Source organism: Pseudoliparis swirei, chromosome 23 (genome assembly GCF_029220125.1).
Source record: "Pseudoliparis swirei isolate HS2019 ecotype Mariana Trench chromosome 23, NWPU_hadal_v1, whole genome shotgun sequence".
In the NCBI taxonomy this organism is placed as follows: domain Eukaryota; kingdom Metazoa; phylum Chordata; class Actinopteri; order Perciformes; family Liparidae; genus Pseudoliparis; species Pseudoliparis swirei.
The window spans coordinates 18,643,077-18,660,205 of NC_079410.1; the positions used below are offsets into that span (position 1 = coordinate 18,643,077).

The 17,129-nt window shown below is 47.0% G+C and overlaps 1 protein-coding gene across 1 annotated transcript; it reads left to right on the forward strand.

Annotated features, from left to right (window-relative positions):
• Window positions 1-13,064: 13,064 nt before the first annotated feature.
• On the forward strand, window positions 13,065-16,324 carry mgp (matrix Gla protein). The gene is made up of 5 exons (XM_056407514.1): window positions 13,065-13,117; window positions 14,202-14,291; window positions 14,604-14,633; window positions 14,797-14,905; window positions 15,818-16,324. The coding sequence occupies exons 2-5, from the start codon at window positions 14,231-14,233 to the stop codon at window positions 15,984-15,986; spliced, it is 369 nt and encodes a 122-aa protein (XP_056263489.1). The 5' UTR covers window positions 13,065-13,117; window positions 14,202-14,230; the 3' UTR covers window positions 15,987-16,324.
• Window positions 16,325-17,129: the final 805 nt, after the last annotated feature.

Consider the following 17,129-nt stretch of genomic DNA (forward strand, 5'->3'; position numbering starts at 1 on the left):
GGCGTGACCCCGTGGCTCTGACGTGACCTCGTGGCTCTGACGTGACCTCGTAACTCTGACGTGACCTTGTAACTCTGACGTGACCTTGTAACTCTGACGTGACCTTGTAACTCTGACGTGACCTCGTAACTCTGACGTGACCTTGTAACTCTGACGTGACCTCGTAACTCTGACGTGACCTCGTAACTCTGACGTGACCTTGTAACTCTGACGTGACCTTGTAACTCTGACGTGACCCCGTGGCTCTGACGTGACCTCGTAACTCTGACGTGACCTTGTAACTCTGACGTGACCCCGTGGCTCTGACGTGACCTCGTGGCTCTGACGTGACCTCGTGGCTCTGACGTGACCCCGTGGCTCTGACGTGACCTTGTAACTCTGACGTGACCCCGTGGCTCTGACGTGACCTTGTAACTCTGACGTGACCTCGTGGCTCTGACGTGACCTTGTAACTCTGACGTGACCCCGTGGCTCTGACGTGACCTCGTGGCTCTGGCGTGACCCCGTGGCTCTGACGTGACCTCGTGGCTCTGACGTGACCTCGTAACTCTGACGTGACCTCGTAACTCTGACGTGACCTTGTAACTCTGACGTGACCCCGTGGCTCTGACGTGACCTCGTAACTCTGACGTGACCTTGTAACTCTGACGTGACCTTGTAACTCTGACGTGACCCCGTGGCTCTGACGTGACCTCGTAACTCTGACGTGACCTTGTAACTCTGATGTGACCCCGTGGCTCTGACGTGGCTCTGACGTGACCTCGTGGCTCTGACGTGACCCCGTGGCTCTGACGTGACCTTGTAACTCTGACGTGACCTCGTGGCTCTGACGTGACCTTGTAACTCTGACGTGACCTTGTAACTCTGACGTGACCCCGTGGCTCTGACGTGACCTTGTAACTCTGGCGTGACCTCGTGGCTCTGACGTGACCTCGTGGCTCTGACGTGACCCCGTGGCTCTGACGTGACCTTGTAACTCTGACGTGACCTTGTAACTCTGACGTGACCCCGTGGCTCTGACGTGACCTTGTAACTCTGGCGTGACCTCGTGGCTCTGACGTGACCTTGTAACTCTAACGTGACCTCGTGGCTCTGACGTGACCTTGTAACTCTGACGTGACCTCGTGGCTCTGACGTGACCTTCTTTTTTTACATTTTCTTTTTTATCCTTGATATTTTATTTAGGTATTTTTAAAGAATTACAACCTTCAAAGTAAGAATGCATAATAATAATACAACATAAAAAGAAATAAAAATAAAGTAAAAATTAACCATGCATCTGGCAATGAGGAAACACTAAAATAAAAATGTTAAAGCAGGAAAACATTATAAATAAGGAAGGGAAGCAAAAAAAATGAAAACAATCAACCAAGACTTCGGTCCAACAAACAGATCCTTAGTACAGAATGTATTCAAAGAGTTTCACAGGGTATCTTTAACTTACTTTTAAACTTATAAATATGGGTTGCATCTTGGTGAAACAGTGTTTTTCTTTTTAAGAGATGCTGAGTCTCTGGCCAAATACTGTGAGGTTAGGGAGGGGGGGGGGGGGGGGGGTATCACTCTTTAAAGGGTCTTTTATTCCCAGTGAAAGTTTTTTTCTATTTCTTGGGAGTTTCTCCTGATCGATGTGAGGTCAAAGGTCAGGGGTGTCGTATGTGTACAGACTGTAAAGCCCTCTGAGGGTAATTTGTAATTTGTGATATTGGGCTATGTAAAATAAAGTGAATTGAATGGAACATAAATCAGAGTCGATACATGTGGGACGCCCACGCTGTGACAGCGGTCCAGTGAAGCGAGCGCAGAGCGACGGAGAGAGAGAGAGAGAGAAAGAGAGAGAGAGGGAGAGAGAGAGGGTCAAAAGGTCCAGGGAATCTGTAATCCGGGCTTTAAGGCTTCCACCGGCATTAAGCGAGGCCACTTATTAGATTGGACCGGTGAGGGAGAGACTAATTGGATATCACCAAATCAGAGAGTGTGTGACGTTGTCATGACGCGGGACAGGAGGGAGGCGGAGGACGGCGGCGGCGGCGAGGGCTTCAGAGCAATGGAATCGGCTTATTAATAGCAATTAAACTGTGTGTGTGTGCGTGTGTGTGTGTGTGTGTGTGCCATGGATGCTTGACGAGAGCAGGTTGAAATGAGAAGCAATAAAGGAGGCAGAAGGAGGGAATTAGTCCTCCGAGTCCAGGTCACGTGACTTCACACTGAGCCTCTGCTCTCTTTCATTTCTTTGACTTTGTGCACATTTCCTGCAGACTTCACGTCTTCAAGCTGCCTTCGCCTCAGCGTTGGCCTGATGCATGAACAGGAAAAGCTGATGAGTGAATGTTCATTCATCTTTAGATATTTGTATATTTAGCATCACCAACAAGAGCATGTGGGACATTTATTATGTTACTGCCGTAAACACCTTGAGAGCTTTTAACAGAAACATCCGTTTGAACTGTGTATAAAAATAGATAAAACCCTGTTTTGGTGCATGGTGTTCCTTTTTGCTCACACACACACACACACACACACACACACACACACACACACACACACACACGTTTGGATGGCTCACAGCGCCTGTTTTTACCGTATAACTCGATATCCTGTTAAGGAACAGGATTAATGCTTATTTATGTTCATGAGAGAGTCGCAGCTCGTAAATTCCTCAATCTGTTTCGCTTCATAATACTCGTGCGTGCGTGTGTGTGTGTGTCCGCCCTCTAGCTCAGCATCCCCCATCCAGCCCACAGTGTCGTAATGTTCTCATTAATATAATGCCATGTCGTGATTGCCGTCATTAACACACAGAAGCCCGAAGAATCCACGCTGCAGATCCAACATTACGTCCCGGATAATGAACTCCGCGCCACGCCGAGCATTTAAAACGGGGAACAAACCCTGTGACCTCCCAAATGACCTCTAGAAGGAAACCTCTGAAGAGCCATTACATACTGAGAGTGCCACCTCAACACAACCCAGGAGCCGGGTGAATACTGAAAGTAGAAACTGCGTCCCCATCTTGTTTCCTCTGCTTTGAATTGTTTTGTTAATCTTTTTTATTATTGGGGCGTCTGTGGGTCTTTCAAACAGGGGGTCTGCAATTCAATCCCCGCCCTAGTCGATGTGTCCTTGAGCAAGACACTTAACCCTGAGTTGCTCCGTGTAGCTATGTCTACAGCAGGGTAGGACATTTACATATTTTTTAGGGGGCCATTGTTGCCCCCGCTGACTAAAATCCAGGAGCATTTAAAAAGAAATTGGGGGCACCTTTTGAAATTTGTGTAATATAACATTTAACCTTTGTTCAAAAATAATAAATATACTTATTTAGGCTTACAGTATATGAGCAATTGTCATAAAAATGGCAATAATAAGACTATTAGGGAGTAGTCTACAGATTAAGAAAAAAGAAAAAACGCTATTAAATTATCGAAATTATGGGGGCATTTTTTGCCTCTCCTCGTGATATCAGGGGCAACATTATATTTCTTAGGGGCAGTTTTGCCCTTTGCCCTCGTGTATATCCAACGCTGGTCTACGTGTATGAATGTACATGATTGTTATAGTCGCTTTGGATAAAAGCCTCAGCTAAATGTGATGTAATAAAAAATAATGTTGTGTAAAAAGAGACGAAGAGGTCCCGCGAGACGAGAGAGACATCGAGCTGGGGGGTGGGGGGAGGGGGGGGGGGTTGGGGGAGAGAACCTCAAGGACGAGTGTGGGGGTTGATAAGAGTGATGGGATGGACAGTGTTCCATCGGGGCTCAGAGAGGGGAGAGAAAGGAGGAGAGGGGATGAGGGAGGAGGCCTTCGCACCTCCTCGACGTGGCCTCGGTCCGGGCTCATCTCTCATTGCTGGTACTCAGGCGGTACAGCGAGAGGTCAGCGGCGCTCCAGAGAGGCTCTCGTCGGGCTGAAGGCATGACAGACGTCAGAGGAGGATTCACGAGGAGACGCCTTCATGGAGCTCTTTGTGGGAGCCGAGGTCCCGGTGGCGCTGCCTTCATGGGTCAAAGACGGGTGTCAGACAAGGAGACTTACCAAAAGTCCATCTTACTTTAATGTCGGGTATGTGATTTGGCAGGAGGAGAGGAGAGCAAAGTAAGGAAAGAAGGGAAGAGGAAAGGAACGAATCGGAGAGGAGGAGGACAGGAAATTAAGTTTTAAGTGAAGAAATACAGTATTTGGCAACAGCTCCTGGACCACAAGCGTGAGAAAGAGACCGACCGAGGAGCCCGCTAATTAAAACAAAAGAATGTCTCCCTCATAAAGTATGAGCCCACACGTTGGGTGAGGGCCACATCTTCTTAATGACTACACACAAATACATAATTATATATAAGCGTGCCCACGCCGGCCACCGATGTGAACCACAGGGTGTGTTGCCGCTCTCCGGCCAGCAGGGGGCGGGTTTCTCTCACTCAGTGTGTGTGCGGCCTGGTTCTGCTGTAGTCTGTTTGTGTCGCTGTGGAGGGGGGGCAGCACACACACACACACACACACACACGCCATGCACACACCATCCATGACATCAGCTGGTTATGCAGCTGGTGGTCTCGATGTGTGGACTTCTCTTAATGCTTCGTTCATAACTGAAAGCCAAAAGTCAACGCACAGATGCATATGTTTGCGATTGTACGAGGTCAGATCAGTGTCAATAATTACAAATGCTCACAGACTCACAAATACAAACACACAGATTCACAAATGCGCACAGAACAATTCACAAATAAATTCCAATGCATAAACATAAATAAATTAAGATTTGTTTGTCTGTGGATCGCTACACATTTTTTTTTTGTTGAGACTCCTGCTCGATTTGCAAATGCGTTTATTTCAACATTGACCTGTAGCCAATCAGATGTCGCCCTCATTTTCAACCAATCACACAAGCGCATCTCCCCCTCCCCTTCCGAGGCTGCCAGCGTTACAGTTGGAGCAATTTGCGGAGGGATACCCGATACTCTTGTTGTAAGTAATTGAAACTTCGGTATAATCGTATTAAAAATCTTGGCGCGGCGCGAATAACGAGAATAGAGCGAAGCGGAAAATTTGCCTCATTTGCCAAAGTTTAAATATTTCAACTTTGGTGAATGAGAAAGACTCACAAACGCACGGAAGTTTAAATATTTAAACGTTGAGGCTGAAAAGCCGATCAGCGTTGAGATGCTACGCCCGTCATCACTGACGTCGTGTTGTTGGTGAATCTGCTCGACTAGCGCTGGAAGAGATATCCAGACGTAGTCGCTGAAAGTCACCGAACTGTGTGAGCCTACGGGTGATGTTATGTGTAAATATATATAAATATATATATATATTATATATATATATTATATTAATGTTTTGAACCCAAATATGAGGGCGTTAGATGTTCCGAAGTGTGTGGAATGACCACAAGTATAAATCAGAACTAGTGGTTAGTTATTCCGTGGTCGATGGCGGATATGATAACTGTTTCCACGAAGTAAAGACACAGAGATAAGCCACGCCCCTCTAAGCCACGCCCCCTTTAATGCGGCAAATGACGTATATAAACCACAACTTGTCGGGCCACTAAACTCAAGCGAGTGAAGCGTTGCGAATAGTTCTGGTGTGAGCGCAGCGTCAGCCTCTGCATAACAACGTGCGGGCTTTAGCTGCAGAGGCCCCGGCTCTTCCCCTAAGGCCCGAGCTTACGCATAATTGCTTTAGTTATAATAAACCTTTACACGTCGGTGCAGACCCGGACATGTTACATTCCAACGGGCAAACCGCTCATTGATTTGTTTACAGCACCACAACCATTTACATTATCGCTGGTCATCAGTTGGGTAACGTTTCTATCTTTGACCACTAGGGGGCAGACACACGTTCAAAGAAACGAGAGCCGTGGAGCTAGTGCTAAATGCTAATATGTGCTATGATGATGCTAGCACAACACATGTTGTCTCTCACTCCGTCTCCCTTCCTGTGTATTTGTCTCCCTCCCTGTGTATTTGTCTCCCTCACTTTGTATTTGTCTCCCTCCCTCCCGGAGAATGTGGATGACAAGATGGACTTTTTGGAGCAGAATGTGACGGAAAAGAACGAAAAGGAAGAAATTGAAAATGGTTTGGGAGAAACTATCGTGGCGGCCTTTAAATATGTCAGCGGGGAAGCCGGTCCTATCAGAACAGAGAGCTCTGGGGTTCTAGGGGCCGATTGGTCGGGGTGCAGACGTTAAGACTTTTACACATACAGCTCTAAATGGTTGTATTTTGTATTATTTTAATATGCCTTTTCCCTTTGAATCCACTGCTGGATGGATATCTCCCACCTGAACATCCTTGGATCCCACGGCCACCTTCCGTTAGACGAGGTGCATGCATGACGATAGTGAGACTCGCGTGGGGAAAATAAATGGGAAAATGTTCCAATTGCAACCTAAACCAACTGACCAGGGTCAGGGTCACTGGCTGTTAGCCGCTCCTCCTGTGTGCAGGTCGTTATAATCCGACGGCGGGTAGATAAAATTCGTGCAACATGGCTCAGGATAAGCTCCGGTAGCATGTTGGGGCTCTCCGGGCCTCCGTCCTCTTAAAGGTCAGCGCTGTCAAAACAGCTCGCTGTTTGTATTATTGACGTAAACACCCGTTTATAAATGCCGGTGCGAGCGGTCCTCAGAGCTCGATCCCTTCACATGGTTACGCTCCGTCAGCTCGGAGTCCAGCCGGAACATTTATGTCTGGAATCCCAAAAAGATGGAGAGTCCAAGACGTTTGTCTTCGTGTAATTAGCGGCGACGCCGAGCCAAGAGGACAGGATGCCGAACGACAACGAGAACGGCAGTTTGGTGTCTCTTTAAATGGAGGGATGGAGGGGGGGATGATAAACGGAATGAGAGACTTCACTGATAAGGCAGGAAAGGACACAGAAAGAAGGGAACACAGAGTTAATCCTCATTTCTAGAGGAACAGACTGCAGTCAGTGTGTGTGTGGTCATGCATAACAATCATTGTGGGGCCCTCAATGAGCTGTGTTTCTGTATTACTGCACTCGTCTAACGTCATAGTGTCTGTGGTCTATACATCTATATATAAATATATATATATACATCTATATATATCTATTTATATATCTAAAGATGAATATATATATATATATATATTTATATGTACGTAAACATCTTGAGAGCTTTTAACAAAAACATCTGTTTGAGCTATTTATAAAAATAAATAAAAACCCTGTTTTGGTGCATGGAGTTTTTTTCTATCACACACACACACACACACACATCACACACTCGACATACTGTTAAGGAACAGGATTAATGCTTATTTATGTTCATGAGAGAGTCGCAGCTCGTAAATTCCCGATATTTTCCCGCTTCATAATATGTGTGTGTGAGTGTGTGTGTGTCAGAGAGAGAGAGAGAGTTATTCCTGTGGGTGCAGGTCAGTGTGTTAGAGTTGGCAGCACAGAAGAGCGGTGGGGCTCCAGAGTAAACGGCACATAGAAGGAAGAAAAGTTGGAGAGTGCTCTTCTGAGAAATAGAGCTACACAGCAACCGGCACACGTACGCACACACTTAGACTCTCTCTCATGCACACACACACACACACACACACACACACACACACACACACACACACACACACACACACACACACACACACACACACAGTGCAGCGTCTCCTCACCCCCCTTATTGACACATTGAAGACGTGCTTACATATTTTAGACAATCGGCTCACATGCCGAAAGCCATCCAGCACATCCACATCCTGGTTGTTTTATATCAGTTTTATAGCAAGTCTTAAATGAAGGAATGAAAAACAACAACAACAACGATGCAGCTAAATTTAAAGAGGAGTGAGTCCTAAAACACGTATCTGAGGGAGTCCTTTAGCCTCCCCTGTGTCCTCATCTCGATGTCAATGGTCTTTTGGTTCGGTGCCTGAAACACGGGCTTTGTTTATTATTTTCTTCGATGTTCGTTGTGCTGATTGCGTTCAAGCTCCAGTAATCAAGTGGCATTCATCTGGAAAGATTATCTTCACCCAAAAAATCTGCGTGGGCTCCAGTTGATCGTAGAGCCTTCTTGCGAGAACCTCTCCCTCGCTGAGGATTAAAGCCCAAATTATGCAGGACTCAACCCGTGGCGTTTCCCTCGTTCTGAGGCAAACTGCTGGATTTCCGAATTGGAATTAAATGTACTTTTGTGATCCCTCCGTAATAACAGGTTGGCTACAGCGATGGGAGATTACAGGAGGTGGCGGGAAAGATGTGAGACGGCAGGCGGCGTTCAGCAGCCCGCTCACTTACCCCCAGCACCAGACAGCACGCAAGAAATTAGTTTGGAGAGAACGGGACTCTGGAGGATAAGAGCGTACAAACATGATGAGTCATTAGTGGCTCGAGGTCTGGAATCCACCTCTAAACGTTGTTTCAGCCGGAGGAATTAGCAGTTCAAATAAATCCAAATAGATTTCCACTCAGTCGTGTAACAGCAGCTACAGTAATGAACTCATCAGTGGTTCGTTACCATGAGCTCGGTTAGCACTGCGTGGTTGAGTTTAGGGAACGTAGGAAACTCCATGGTCAAATGGCCAAAGTGGATTCATAAATTTAAAGCAATAGTTAAAAATAGTTAAAAATATGGGAAATGTGCTGATTTATTTTGTTGCAGAGTTCAATGCGGTTAATATATCCATATACTGCTTAGCTTAGTTTAGCATGAAGACTGCAAACCGGGCAAGAGAGCTAGACTGCATCTGTTTGCAGGTTAGAAAAAATACCTATGAGCAGGGAGATTATTTTATTCATTTATTGTCCATTTATCCATTTTCATCTGCTTAACCTGCGGAGGCAGCAGACCCAGCAGGCTGACCCAGACTTCCTTCTCACCCGCAACACTTTCCAGCTCATTCTGAAGGATCCCGAGGCGTTCCCAGGCCAGCTGCAGATATAATCCCTCCAGCGTGTCCTGGGGTCTCCTCCCAGTTGGAGGGGCCTGGGAAACCTCTAACGGGAGACGTCCAGGAGGCGTCCGAATCAGATGCCAGAACCACCTCAGCTGACTCCTTTCGACGCAAAGGAGTAGCGGCTCGACTCCAAGCTCCCTCCTGATGTCCGAGCTCCGTACCCTCTCTCTAAGGCTGAGCCCGGCCACTCTACGGAGGAAACTCTTTTCGGCAGCTTTTATTCGCGATCTCGTTCTTTCGGTCATGACCCAGAGTTCGTGACCACAGGTGAGGGTTGGAACGTCGACCGACCAGTAAATTGAGAGCTTTGCCTTTCGGCTCAGCTCCTCTTCACCAAGACGGGCCGGTACAGCGCCTGTTTTACTGCTGCAGGCCTGTCGATCTCCCGCTCCATCTTACCCTCACTCGTGAGCAAGACCCCGAGATACTAGAACTCCTTCGCTTGGAGTAGGCACTCTGTCCCCACCTGGAGGGAGCAATCCATCGGTTTCCGGCAGAGCACCATGGCCTTAGATTTAGAGGTGCTGACTCTCATGCCTGCTGCTTCAAACTCGGCTGCAAAACGCCCCAGTGAGTGCCGGAGGCCACGGTCCGAGGATGCTAACAGGACCACATCATCTGCAAACAGAGAGGCGATCCCGAGAGCCCCAAACCTGACCTGCTCCACCCCCCCCCCCCCCCCCAGGCTACGCCTATAGACATCCTGTCCATGAAAATCACAAACAGGACCGGTGATGAAGGGCACTGAATCCACACTGCTGGTCTTGAATCTGAAGTTCGACCAACGGTCAGTTCCTCCTTTCCAGCACCCTGGCATACACTTTCCCTGGGAGGCTGAGTACTGAGTAGTGTAGTGTGATACCACGACAGTTCGAGCACACTCTCCGGTCCTCCTTTTTGAAAATGTGATCCACCACCCCGGTCTGCCAGTCCAAGGCCATTGTTCCTGACCCCCACGCGACATTGAAGAGGCGTGTCAGCCAAGACAGCCCAACAATGTCCAGCGCCTTCAGCATCTCAGGGCGGATCTCATCCACCCCCAGCGCCTTGCCACCAAGGAGCTGTTTGACAACCTTAGGGTCTCCACCACCGGGTTTATCGGGTTGCCATTCTCAGGCACCGATGACCTTCCGACCACAGCTCCTATCGGCCGCGGCCACAATAGAGGCTTTGAACGTGGTCCACTCGGATTGCATGTCCCCAACCTCCCTCGGGATGTGTGAGAAGTTCATCCGGAGGTGGGAGTTGAAGACCTCCCGGACAGGGTCCTCCTCCAGACGTTCCCAGTTCACCTTCACTACACGTTTGGGCTTTCCAGGTCTCTCTAGCCGACTCCCCCACCATCTGGTCCAACTCACCACCAGGTGGTGATCAGTTGACAGCTCTGCTCCTCTCTTCACCCGAGTGTCCGAGACATACGGCCGCAGATCAGACGATACGCTTACAAAGTCGATCCTTGATCTCCGGCCTCAGGTGTTCTGGTACCAGCTACACTTACGAGCCACCTTACGTTCGAACATGGTGTTCATTATTTATGTATTAATAATTCATGAATACATTTTTAAAAGGTTCAGGCCCTCTACAGTTTCTGTACAGTCCCTAACCAGCAGCTGGCTGCAGCTCAGTATTCAGCGTGCAGACATGAGGGTGATATTGACCTTCTCTTTTGGCGAGAAAGGCCCGAAACGTAAATCTCACAAAATGTCAAACTATTCCTTTTCATTAATTAAGTTTTTTCCAAAACGAACCATCATGCAACACTGTTCGATCCTATAGCAACTCTCACTTTAAGGGGGTCAGTTTTGGTGAGCAAGCATATCCATTCTTATGCCTTTTTATTTATCCCTGAAGCCACAGTTACATTACATTACATTACATGTCATTTAGCAGACGCTTTTATCCAAAGCGACTTACAATAAGTGCATTTCAGCCTAGAGTACAAACTAAGAACAACAAGAATACAGGAAGTAACATTTCCTCAACATAGTCGAACTACAAAAGTACCATAATAAGAGCCATTTAAGTGCCACTGAAGTGCTAATCTGTGTTTTAATCCAGTTCAGTGCACCCGATACTTCGGCTTTTCCTCGATGCCAAATGATAATGTTTGACTTTTTTATTTCTGCAGCACATACATGTGCACATGGAGGTTTGGATGGGATACATGGTCCGTATTCACCACACGCCTCCACCGGCCGGAGTTTTGTTAACAGCTGATGAGGCCTGGGATACGCCAGAAAGAAAAAAGAGTTAAAGGTATAAAAAAAAGAGGAATGCTAATAAAACAATGTATCTGTATAACATTTTTATAAAAAAACAACAACAAATACAAAGCGATAAAGATCCATGTGTGCTGCAGGATGCCAGCTTCATGCAACACCCATACATCTGGACATGTGACATGTTGACATTCATACGGCAAAATTCACAGCCGCAGGACAACAGGGCCATCAGAGAGGAGGAGGAGGAGGAGGAGGAGGAAGGCAGTCCTGAGTAATGTCTGTCCTTCATCCCACAGACAGAGCTCACCTCACATCATGTTTTCTGAGTCACTCGCTCCTCAACGCGTTCACTGTTTTCCAATTGAATTGAATCACCGCTCGGACGATAAAGAAAACATAAAGACGAAAAATTCAGAAGTCCACGCCAGTTCAGGGCTGAACTTTGGTTTGTGTGTGTTTTTGCAGACGCTGTGTGGATAGTTTGCACATTTGTGGTCATGCCCTCATTACAAAATTCAAGCACTTTTCACTTTTGTCTCTCCCCGCCACAGTTATGCATCGATTCTCTCCCCAAATGCTCTTTCTTTCCTTCCATTCCTCCCACAGACTATCATCAATACCAGCCTCATGGAGTCGGACTCGAGTCAGTCTCAGTTGAACTGGCCTCGTATCGCCTCCTGGGATCTCTCTTCAGATGCTCCCTGTTAGTCACAACCGTCACGCTCCGCCGGGCCTATCCCAGACGGTTTCCTCCACTTCACTCTGTTTTTCATTTATCATTTATCTCGGTCTCTGGCACACTTCTTTGTCCTACAAGAAAGACGAAAGAAAGGACGAGATCACGGCCGTGTAAAGAGCACGAATAACAATTCTCATGTTGTGTTAGCGGCACACGGACGGGGAGGGGAGGCCGGTGTGAGCAGGATGCTGACTGCATGAGAGGGAGTGAGGAAAGGGAAAAGTACCAGAGTGACGTGACGGTATGAAAAAAGATGGGGATGCACAGAAGGAGAATACGGCTTTAGAGAGGGCTTCAGAAACAAGACGGAGAGCTGGAAGAAGAAGAGAAAGTCTCTGTTTGTTCCATGCCACCACACTCTGCACTTTGCCTCTGAGTCTCTGAGTTTAGGAACGATTCAACCCCCCCCCTTAAAGGGTCACGCCTCCATTCACCACATCGCTGCGTGCGTCTGCACAACACACCTCCATGTTGTGTCCGACTCTCTCTCTTATGTGTCTCCGGGCTCTATCTCCATCTTTCATATCTTAATGTTTATCCGTCTGTCTGGATCCGGCTGGTTCCTGGCACAGCACGTCCTCCTATTCTGGGGTTGTTTGCTCTCGGTTTGAGGGGTCTGCGCTCACCGATCACAGATCCGCTACACGCCAGCGTAGGTGTAGTGTCGGTGTAACGGGTTAATGGGTGGTGTTGTGTTGCTAGAAGACCGGCGTGTGAACCTCGCAAAGCACGGAGTTCACGGCCCGCACGAGATCACAGCTTCTCAGTGAGTTCATGAATCTTGAGGCGATGCTTCAACCCTCAAAGTCGGCCATTAAACAATCACCATCGAATACCAGAACCAACATGTGTGGCTCAGGGACGTGTGGGGCCCAACAAGACTTTTCATATAATTCTGCCATGCTGGCAAACAGCAGAGCAGAAATATTATCACGTACCTGTTATGAAGCAGGTTAGACCCCCCCCCCCCCCCACACACACACACACACACCCTGCTTGAGAGCGATCAAACGGTGGAAAAGAGGGCTGATAGTGTGAGAAGGGAGGGGAGAGGGGGGTGGGGACGAGGGCTAAGGGGGAGGTGGTGGGTGGACATGAAGGGGTGGGGGGAAGAGAGAGGTGAGTATAAAAGACATGCCGTCAGGAATTGGGGGAATATTTCTCGGGAGCAAAATACAAGGACAGAGATATTTCCAAGACTTCATACTTATCTTCTCCTGGTAAGTACAATAAAACTATCTGAACGGCTCGGGGAAAAGTTTAACGCTTTTATTTTGAAAAGCCAAACTTTGGCAAAACTGCTCATTTGATGTATCAGCCAATGCATTTTTTTAAAGTTTACAGTTAAATCTGTAATCCTCGGAGTACAATAGGCCTACAGTCTGTAACGAGTTCTTCATGTGCAGCGTCGGGTTGCCCGGCGACATGCCTGTGGCTTTTTCCAGTGAAGTGGGCACTTTCTGTGGGGAAAATGAACCCACCAGCTCAGACATAAAACTCACTGTTTTGACACCGTCAGCACCTGACACACACACACACACACACACACACACACACACACACACACACACACGTCTAGATGCCTCTGCCAGTCTCTGTGAACTCTGGGCCCGAGGCTCTCTTCTGTTTCTGTGCCCACGGTGAGTCAGGGTATACGACTGTAAGCCAAGATAAACCTGAGGGGCTGGTGTTCTGAAGGCTGCATGCTTGTGTGTGTGTGTGTGTGTGTGTGTGTGTGTGTGTGTGTCAGGGAGTTTTGCGTGTGTGTCTATGTTTAATGAAAGCTGCTATTGATGCAGGAAAAGGAGGGCTGAAACAGAAACCCGTCCAAATCCCACAAACAGAAGATGGGGATGAAAGCTTCTCTGCACTGCAGGCATGCGAATAGACACTGTGTGTGTGTGTGTGTGTGTGTGTGTGTGTGTGTGTGTGTGTGTGTGTGTGTGTGTGTGTGTGTGTGTGTGTGTGCGTGCGTGCAGAGCCCCCCCAGTATACCTGCCTCTCTATGTGTAGTCAGCTATTCTCTGGTGAGTCCTGTGAATGCATCAAAAAGACCTCTGGTGTTTTATATATATATATATATATATTTATATATTTATATATAAAACGTTGGTTTACCCACTGCAGCAACGAGCCAGTATGTATATATATGTATGTTTTCTGGGCGTATGCACAAAACCACAGGCCGAGATTTAGAAACGTTGTGGTTTGGAAATCGAAGCTACTTTCTCTCTCTCCTTCTCCTTCTCCTCCTGTCCAACTCATACTGCGGTGTCACTGAACCTCTTCCTCCTCTTTGTCTAGTGCGACGGAGCAGCCCAACAAACCCCAGGATGAGGAGCCTTCTTCAGTGTCTGGCACTCTGTGCCGCGGTGTCCTTCTGCGTCGGCTACGGTACAGCTCGACATCCTCAGCCATTCAGCACTACGTATTCATAACATATATACATATAAATATATATATATATCACAAAATTATATATATGTATATATACATTTATATATATATATATAAATATATACTTATATATATTTATATATATGTATATATTTATATATATGTATATATATTATATATATATTTATATAATTATATAAATATGTAATATATCTATATATAAATATATTTATATATAAATTACATATATATATATAATATATCCCATTCATCATCATGTATTAATACGACTCCATGTTTTTCCCATAGACTCTGATGAAAGCACAGAATCCATCGAAGGTGATTAAATGTTGACGGTAAACATGCAACGCGCATGCGCCTCTAACCATGTGCTGGCCTTGTTTTGTGTGGTTAACCCTCCTAACATACCCCGGACCCCTTTGTGTGGCACGGTGCCAAAGCATCCGGCCTTTTTGTCGACTGATGTTGTTTCTCCTGCCAGATGTGTTTGTGCCTCCGAGCCGAGCCAACTCGTTCATCACGCGGCAGAGGGGCAGCGCGTACAGCCCGGGCCGCGGGGCCGGCCACAACTACTACTACCGCTTCATGAGGTGGAGGCCACGCCCACAGACATGCGCACGCAGCACATTACACATGACGCCGGACATATGTCCAAAACCACGGAGGCAGGCACACACTATAGAGAAAAACCCTAATTGCACTATAAAAATAAAAAAAGGTCGACACGACACAAATGCAGAGAGATGAAAAGTAAACGCAGGAATGTAGAAAGAAACGCAGCCAAGCTGTTTCTGATTACAGTCCTCCTCCTTTTATTGTTATTTTGTATTATCTTTATTTAAAGGGATGTACAGTTACAACATACACGTCACCATCTGATGCTCTGACATTTTCATCTGTAGTTCATCGACAGACCATAATAAACATAAAACAATAACAAACAGAACAGGATGAGACACACGACAACAGTTTATGAGAGGAACACAAAATACACACAATGTGAAGCTACCGCACATTTAAAATAATACAAACTATTAAAAGTAATAAAAACCATTAAAAGTCATTAATACGAGCCATTCTTCCCCTCTGACTCTCTCTCTCCCTCCATGATGTCTCTCTTTCTTTCTTCATGATGTAACCTCCATCTCTCCCTCCATCTCTCCCTCCACCTCTCCCTCCATCTCTCCCTCCATCTCTCCCTCCACCTCTCCCTCCACCTCTCCCCCCATCTCTCCCTCCACCTCTCCCTCCATCTCTCCCTCCATCTCTCCCTCCATCTCTCCCTCCATCTCTCCCTCCATCTCTGCCTCCACCTCTCCCTCCATCTCTCCCTCCACCTCTCCCTCCATCTCTCCCTCCACCTCTCCCTCCATCTCTCCCTCCACCTCTCCCTCCACCTCTCCCTCCACCTCTCCCTCCATCTCTCCCCCCTCCTCTCCCTCCATCTCTCCCTCCACCTCTCCCTCCATCCCTCCCTCCATCCCTCCCTCCCTCCCGTCCAGGCCCATGAAGTCTCTGATGGAGCGTCGTGCTGAGACCTGTGAGGACTACTCTCCGTGCCGTTTCTTCGCTTACCGCCACGGCTCCCATCAGGCCTACCAGAGGTTCTTCGCCGCCCGAAATCGAGCCCAGAACCCGCCCCAGAGGCCCGCCGCGGCCCGCCGGTACTAGAGCCCCATCACCACGCCGCCCGGCCCCCGCCGCTCCACCGCTCCGTCGTTTGCGTGGCTTTGTGTTCGGGGCCCCTCGTGGCTCTGGGCCGCCATCGGGGCCACGGGGAGGTCCTCGGCTCAGCTCCGGTGTAATCTCAGGATGTGTATCCACTATTATCACCTTCACAGCATTAAGAGCTTCACGCACAGTTGAAGTGCTCCAGCTCTCGACCCACTAGCCGGCTCACGCCGTCCAGCTCCTCAGCTCGACGCCGCCGCCGCGGAGCGTTTGTGTGTTTTGTTCACTGCTTTGAAAAAAAATGAAATAAAATCCCCCTTTATTGGGGTTTATCCTAATCCTGTTTATGGAATATTTCTTTGCCACGTGGGTGCGTGAGAATATTTGGCGTGAAGTTTATTTTTGGTCCGATATGTTCTAAATTAAATGGCAAGAGAGAGAAAAAACAACACTTTAATAAAAAGGCTTATTATTGGCAGGATGGGAGGAAATGTGAAACCGCTTCCTGTCTCTTATAAAAACACATTTTCCATTTATTTTGTTTAGAATTTATACATTTATTGTGAATGATTAATTATCTATCTAAGTACCACAATGTTTTTTAATGCCTCTTTCAGCTCTTAAAGCTAATTGTGGCCGTATTATTTCAGTACATAAAATAGGAACAAATCAAATGAAAACAAAATGCTTGTACAAGTTATCAAAATAACATTCATATAAATAATTTAAATAGCTATAATTAAGCTTAAATCTTTGTCTAGAGTTTAAATGGTCAAAGAGCAGTATATATAATAATGTGCTGAACAATTTTCTCACTTGTTTTAAGAGATTAATGTTGACGCGTTTGAGAACAGCCGGGCAGGATATTAAAAGGTGTAGCATTTAGGGGATATACTAGTTGAATATTCCTCGTTATGTTTTTATTCGTGCAAAGTTAGCCAAGAGTTGATCTGACAATCTGCAACGACGTCCAATGCGCTGCTCCTTTAAGAAAAGATGTCATCAAATAGATAAAAGATTTCAAGTAGTGTTTCGGCATTTCTCTCTGCCTAATAAAACATTGTTTAGTTCAGTCCAACCAATCAGATAATGAATGGGTTTGGAAATCAGTACAAATGTTTAATTATTAGGCAATCTGAGAAG